This window comes from Choloepus didactylus, chromosome 18 (assembly GCF_015220235.1).
Source record: "Choloepus didactylus isolate mChoDid1 chromosome 18, mChoDid1.pri, whole genome shotgun sequence".
NCBI lineage: Eukaryota > Metazoa > Chordata > Mammalia > Pilosa > Megalonychidae > Choloepus > Choloepus didactylus.
The window spans coordinates 48,829,566-48,836,750 of NC_051324.1; the positions used below are offsets into that span (position 1 = coordinate 48,829,566).

The 7,185-nt window shown below is 52.3% G+C and overlaps 1 protein-coding gene across 2 annotated transcripts; it reads right to left on the bottom strand.

Moving 5' to 3' along the window:
* Positions 1-182: 182 nt before the first annotated feature.
* Positions 183-7,133, bottom strand: ARL5C (ADP ribosylation factor like GTPase 5C). Of its 2 annotated transcripts, none has more exons than XM_037810318.1 (6): positions 6,295-7,133; positions 5,611-5,671; positions 4,152-4,299; positions 3,338-3,421; positions 2,562-2,869; positions 183-1,048 (listed from the first exon to the last, which is right to left on the bottom strand). In XM_037810318.1, exons 1-5 carry the CDS (start codon positions 6,338-6,340, stop codon positions 2,588-2,590), a joined length of 621 nt encoding a protein of 206 aa, XP_037666246.1. In that variant the 5' UTR covers positions 6,341-7,133; the 3' UTR covers positions 183-1,048; positions 2,562-2,587. The 2 variants fall into 2 exon arrangements, with proteins under 2 accessions (XP_037666246.1, XP_037666247.1); XM_037810319.1 differs by having other exon boundaries at positions 2,718-2,869; positions 6,295-7,123.
* Positions 7,134-7,185: the final 52 nt, after the last annotated feature.

A 7,185-nucleotide genomic window follows, 5' to 3' on the forward strand; every position in this document is an offset into this window, starting at 1 on the left:
CCAGATCCCAGCACCCTCCAACCTGGCAGAGACTGGAAGCCAGTCCCTTGCCAAATGGACCCCTAAAATATCCCCCTCCCATTTCCAGGGCAGATTTTTCCCGCCAGAGTTCCTTGCACAGAAACCAAGACCAGCATGAAGAACAGGCAGAGGGGGGGCAGGAAAAGATAAGAGGTGACCAGTTTTCAATGGCATCTATTACACTTTTATAAAAATAGAATATAATGTAAAAAATGTATAATATACTGTAAAAAAAAATTACAAAAAGACAGACAAAATAGGCAGGCCTTGTGGGAATCTGGGACATTTGGGAGGAGTGGGATTCACATTGGAAAGGCATTCAGGGTGAAGGAGGTACTATGGGGTAGTAGCTTAAAGCTCAAAAGCTGTGGCCAGAGCTGACATCTCAGAGGGAATGGGAAGAGGGGGGAGGAGTGGAACTCCCTGCAGTGCAAAGGGAGCATCAGGTTTCCTTGTCAGGAATGTCCTGTCCTCCTTCTTCCCTCCCCGCTTTTGGCTCTGCCCCCTGAGCCCACCCCTTGGGCCTTCTGGAATATTCTTTGTGCAGAGGGTATGAGACAAAGATAGCTGAGGGCCACAAAGCTGGAGAGAGGGGCGTCTAGGAAATGGAATTTCCAGGAGTCTCTTACTCTGCCCATCCCCATATTTCCTGCACATTTTTCCTACAGAGAGGTTGAGGGCTGAATTTAGGGGGCTGTTTCCTAATTCCCCAGCACATCCAACAGCTTCCCTGGTATCTCCAAGAAGGACTTGCAGCCATGGAGTGAAGGGGCAACTTTTTCTGCTGTCCTGTCTACAACCATTCAGGGTGTGCAGTCCAGCTCCTCAGTGGGGTTTGGGAAGATGGTGGCAATCTTACTTCCACAGCTTGCCCCTGCTCCCACCAGAAATCATAGACAAGTAATAGTCACTTAGGTTTTCCATCCACATTGTGCATGCAAAACCCCTGAAGTATCTGGTTTGCCTCAGGCTGTGGCATCACTTGGCAGTGGCCTGGGACTGCAGCCACTGGAGCCCGGCGGGAAGCCTGCGGGGAGAAACAGGGCAGAGATCAGCATACTCCACGAGGAAGATGGTCTTCAAATCCCCAGCCCCTGCTTGGAGCATTCTGAGGCAGGCAGCCTAAGTTACATCCAATCATCATTCAATCAACAAATATGAACTGCCTGAGTACCTGCTGCTCATCAGGTACTGTGTCAGGAAACTGGGGTTCCTACCATATCCATGGAAAAACAGACATGCCCTCTGTGACTTACATTCTAGAAGAGATGGATGTCAAACAAATGGTCCAATAAATAAGTCTGTAAGTACATACTGTGATAAAGGTTAGGAAGGAGATATAAAGAGATCTGGATGTCTGGGAATCAGAAAGCTGGTCTCTGAGGAAGGGCCCTTCCTGGGCCCCTTAGCAATGTCTCTGGGCAAGACTCCAAGGACCCCTCCCCACCCACTTTATCACCAAAGGCAGAGCCCAGGGTGACTTTGAAGTCCAGGGAAGAGGCTCCAAAGCCAGCTCCCCCTCCAGCCTGTGAGCAAGTCCAGAGCAAAAATGGAGTCTTGGTCTTCTCTGTATCATACCCATCCCTCACCTGACACTGTGCATGGCACATGGGAAATACTTAGTAAATGCTGGTTGAATGGAAATAACTGTGGGTTGGGAGACTTCTTCTTGGCTCAGGGGATGGGCAAGGCCACTGAGGGAAATGTGTGGTCCCTTGAGCTGACTGTGCCTGAAGTCTCCCCTGCTTCGACCCAGGCACCCCCAGCCTGCTGCAATGCCACTTGAGAGACAAGAGGAAGGAGAGTTCATCAGGCCTGATGCTGGGCTCTTTCCATGTGGCCCAGCTCCTTCACGACCTTCAGTGTTTACTCATTGGCTACTTTTTCAGTGGCCCTTCTGTGGATATCATATATAAAATTGCAACATACCACCCACATATTTCCAATCTTCCTTTCTTCCTTTATCTTTCTCCTTAGCACTTACCACTATTAAACTTACTGAGGCTTTTTCTTATTTCTCTTGTTTATCATCTATCTCCCCCACTAGAAAGTAAGCTCCATGAGGGCAGGGATTTTGTCTGTTTTGTTCACTGCTGTTTCTCTGGAGCCTAGAACAGTTTCTGGCACAAAGTAAGTGCTCAATAAATGTTTGTTGAACAAATGGTGTCATTTACTCTCTACAGAAATTCTGGGGGGACTAGGTATAGTCACTCTCCTCTTTAGAGATAGGGAAACTAAAGGTCGAAAAACTCAGAAATTTCTGCTCAGAAGGCTTGTCCCCCAGATCTTCTCATGGCTGTCTTCTTCCCTTCATTCAGGTCTCAGCTCAAAAGTGGCCTCCTACGAGAGGCCTTCCCCAGCTAGTGAAGTTCCATCAGACCCCTCCCCACCCCCGTGACTCTCCATCCCTGTTATATCCTGTGTCATGTTCTTCATAGCACTTATTGGGACTGAAGCCATTGTGTTTAGTTGGAATGCTACCTCTCTCCCCAATAGAATTGCACCTTGAGAGCAGGGACTCGGTCTTGCTCACTGCTTACCCACAGCATCGGAGCTGAGCGGGGTGCTAAACTGACTTGGCCCAGGAGCCAACTGTGAGCCTGGTTTTGAAGGCGAGAAACAGGAGAAGGAATCTGACAGTCAGCTGTCCATTGGTTGGACCAGGTCCTAGAGCTCCAGGAGGGGTAGCCACTAACCCTTCCCCGGTGAGGGCACAGCAGCCCTGTATGTGCCACGGGTGGTCTTTGATGGCGCTGAGGGTGAGGAACTGAGAGATCTCCGTGGTGGTCAGGGAGCCCTTCAGGTCCTGCTTGTTGGCAAAGATCAGGACTGATGCATCTTGCAGAGCCTATGGGAAGAGCGGCCCACCCCGGTCAGCCGGCCAGGATCTAGCCTCCCCTCCCACTGCACCCGCCAATCCCAGGTAGGGTGGAATGGGGACTCTGCCCCAACAGTAACAACCACACCAAGTGATACTGGAAATTCATAGAACCCGACAACCAGTTGATACAATCCTTATGACAATCCCATGAGGTAGGAATCCGATATCCTCTCCATTTTATAATTAGAGAGGTAGAGTTACTTGCCTAGGGTCCCACAGTGAGTGAGAGGCGGGCTCAGGACTTGGACCAGAATTCTGGCTTCCCTGATCAATTACCATGAGGGAATTGTTGTCCCCCACCTGGAATAACTAGCTCTTCCTGACCTGCTAGATTAGGGGCTGAGGCATCAAGAACGAAGTTCAGAGAGGCTAAGTGGGTAGTCTGAGGACACACAGCTAAAATGAGTGGGCCATCTCCAACCCCAGGGGGCTCACCTCATGGGTCAGCATCTTATACAGCAACTCCCGTGTGGTCAGCAGCCGGTCACGGTCTGTGCTGTCAATCACAAGGATGATGAACTGGGCAGCAGAAGGGAGCCGTGAGTGGTGGGCTTTTGCTTTGTTGAACCCACTGTGCTTCTGCAGTGGTCTCTGAGCTGCCCTGATACTAGCCTCGCAGCAGCTGTCTAGTTTCAAGACCTCACCATTCTAGTCCCATTTTTATTCCCTTTTCTATCCAGATGAGGGGAGCACACTGCACAAGTTCTGACTGTGTGCCAGAGGCTGTGCTAAACCCTGAGCATTCATTGCTCTTTCTAGGCCTCACCATGACCTGGTGGAATTGGTACCATTATCATCCCCCATTTTAGAAATGAGAAGATTGAGGCTCAGTGAGTTATCTCACCCTTGGCCACACAGCTGGAGAGAGGTAGTAGTGGAATTCAAACCCAGGGCACTCTTACTCCAGAAGTTAAACCACTGAGTTCTGCTGACAGTGTTTCTAAGAAAGAAGGACCACTAGAGACAAGGGGCCCACCCCTTCCAATGTGAATGCCAGCAAGCAAACAAAGCTGCTAGGAAGTATTCAAAATTTTTAACAGGCACTGTGCTTGACACAAATGCATTAGCTATTATCATCATCATCGTTATTATTATTATTATTATTATTAAATTCTCACAACAACTCCAGGAAGCCATTGTTATGATGTCCATTTCACAGATGGGGGAACTGAGACTCTGAGAGTTTAAGAAATTGGTCTAAAATCACACAGCTGCCTTGGAGGCACCTCCAGCCCCATTCCCTCCTCACCTCAGTGTTGGAGAAGTACGTGTTCCAGGTGGAGCGCACAACCTCCTGCCCCCCTATGTCCCACATGAGGAAGTGGGTCTTCCGCAGAACAATCTCCTCCACATTACTACCGATGGTGGGACACGTGTGGACCACTTCATTGGTCAGGCTGGGGATGTGGGAGAGGGTAACAAGGGCTCAGCGCAGCCCCCATTAAGCCCATTCCTAGTCCTGGCCCCCCACCCCTCTGCTCCTAGGGCAGGCTGGATCTAACTCAGAACCACTTCACCCAGGTTGACCAAACACCTGCAGGGGGCCAGGCCCTGGGCTGAGCACAGGAATGCAGGCAGGAGCAAGACAAAGCCCTGCCTGGCCTGGACCACAGAGAGAAACTTAGAGCAGCCTTCCCAAACTTTAACGTGCAGTTGAATCACCTGGGAGTCTTGTTCTTAAAGTGCAGATTCTGTTTCAGTGGCTCTGAGCCAGGGCCCAGGATTCTGCATTGCTAACAAATTTCCAGATGATGTGGATGCTGCTGGTCTGTGGACCACACTTTGAGTACCAGGGGATTAGGAAAAATGAGACAATTGCAGGTCAGAGCCATGAGAGAGGTGCTCTGTTTGAAGTGACATAGAAAAAGCACACACACACACACACTTTTTTATTAATGTAAGGAATGCCTCTGAAAGGTAACCAAGAAGTTATAACAGTGGTTGCGTCTGGGAAGATAAACTGGGATTAATGGGTGGGGGTGAGAGGGCAATTTATGTTTCATTGTATACTCTTGTACTGTTTTCTTTTTTTCCTTCTTTTTCCTTTTTTTTTTTTTTTTTTTTTTACCATTTATATATATTGCTTTTGCAGGGGAAAATTTGTTCCAAGTAAATAAAGTACTTCAGAGGCTCCAAAACGGGAGCGGTTCCATCTACAGAGATGCCACCAACAGAACGAATTGGGCAAAGACCCAGAGGGCGTTTACTCAGCACCAACTACACGCGCCGGCTTCTGCAGACCCCGGAGCTACAGAGCCCAACCGCACCCAAACCTGGCTCTCCGGGAGCGCGGCAGTCTGCCTTTGGGTTTGAGGAAGGGGGAGAAGTTAAACAAGCACAGGAAGAGGATGGGGCTTAGAAAGGAGGGGACTGTCGCTCTGGGGTGAGATGAGCAAGGCAGCAGAAAACAAGAGACAGGTTGCGACAACCTTCAGGTTTATCTGTAACTCGATTTGCAGCGGTTTGGGGTAGATGGCCGGGAGCCGTGCAGTTGCCCAGACAGTGCAAGGCCTTTAATGCCAGGCGGAGAGGCCGATGAACTGAGGGACCACTGTACCAGGAAGGTCACACCAGCGTTCTCCCCATCACTCCTTCAGTCTACAGGAGAACCCGGGAACCCAGGGAAGAGCTCCGGTGATTGGCCCAAATGCTTGCCTGTCTGGCGGGAAGGCCCAGCCCTCTCCTCTCCCTGCCCGGGAGTTACTTACAATTGGTAGAGAATGGTGGTCTTTCCTGCATTGTCCAGTCCCACGATGATAACCTTGTGCTCTGGACGCGGCCGGGGAAAGGCAAAGTCAGGACCAAACCCAATGACCAAGGGCTCGTGTGCCCCACCAGGCCTCCCAGGAAGGAGACGAGTGTTCCGAGCAAGCTGGGGAACCTCTATCCACGACACCACTTCTGCGATCCCCCCAAAAAACCATAGGGGAGGCTCCCGCCCCACGGGCCCGGGACACCTGCGCCACTCCCGGACGGTGGATAAAAGAGCTGAGAGCCCCACCTCCAAACCCGCTTCACGTATCCAGAAAAAGTGATTGCTTGAGAGGTGCGGGGCCCCCTAGGCTTGCCAAGAGAAGGCATCTGGGAAAAGAACCGACCGTGAAGTCACAATCGCAGGAAACCGGCAGCGGCCCCCACCCCCGCCGGCCGCAGGGTTTAGCCGAGAGAGAGGAGGCCCGCTCGGCTCTGCGCCCTGGGGCGCGCCAAAACTCGGGGCCCCGAAGAAGCGGGCAGGCGAGAGGCTAGGGGACACAGCGGAGCAGGCGGGCAGCGCCCACGCAGCATCCACCGAACCCGAGGTCTCCCAGCGTCCTCCCCGACGACCCCAGATCAGGGAGCCCCGGGAGAAGCGGGATCAGAGAGGTCGCTCGGATGCCCTGTACCCCCCTTACCCTGATTCCCGAAGACGCCCATCAACTTGGAGATCAGCTGTCCCATGGCGCGTCCCAGGCGGTGTAGGGACAGGGCTAGGCTGCCTCTGGGGGCGCGGGTCTGGCCCCGGCGCTCGGAGCCCCGCCCCAAGGGGAGGACGGGGCGGGGCTTCGCCTATGAGGTCACGGAAGCCCTGCCTGTCACCAGCGGGACCTGGGAATCCCCTGGGACTCTGGCCCCTTGCGGGCGGTATGGACCGTCTGCGGCCCCGGAGATGCGACGAAAATGGGGTCCCAGACCCGATACCCTCCCCCTCGCCCTGTAAAAAACAGAGTTCTCTTGATACGCTGCTCCTTCCCCCTCCCCAGTCCAGAGAGACTCAGCGCCTTCACCCCTCAACCGGATCCCAGCTCTCCCTCCTCGAAGTGCCAAGCCTGAGCTCTAGACTGAAGCGAAGCTCTGGGGGGTGCGTCTTTTGCACCTATCAGATGTGTGGGACATTGCGCTTAGGGAGCCTCTCTGAGCTGGTAGAACCTTCTAATCCTCACCAGTTCTCTAATTGTTCTATTAGTGTGGATCTTGTGGGCCCACTCAAAGTGAGTTCCCCAGGGAAGGGGCTGGCTCTCCCCTCCTTTTGCAGGTCCCCTGGTGTTGGACAACCACAGGGGATAAATCAGTGCTGCTTCTAGGATTCATTAACAAACCTGCTGCTGCTTGGGAGCTGGCTCCCTTGATCCCTGAGGCCAAAGGCCCTACAGAGGGGATCCCAGATGCTAAGTCCCAGCAGAGAAGAACCTGGACCCAAAGAGAGCCAGGAGGCCAGACAGGAGGAAGGAAGAGTAAGGGGGAGTTTCTCATTTGTGAAATTCCTTCTTTGCTTAAAATGGGAAAACCCAGACAATAAAAAAAGA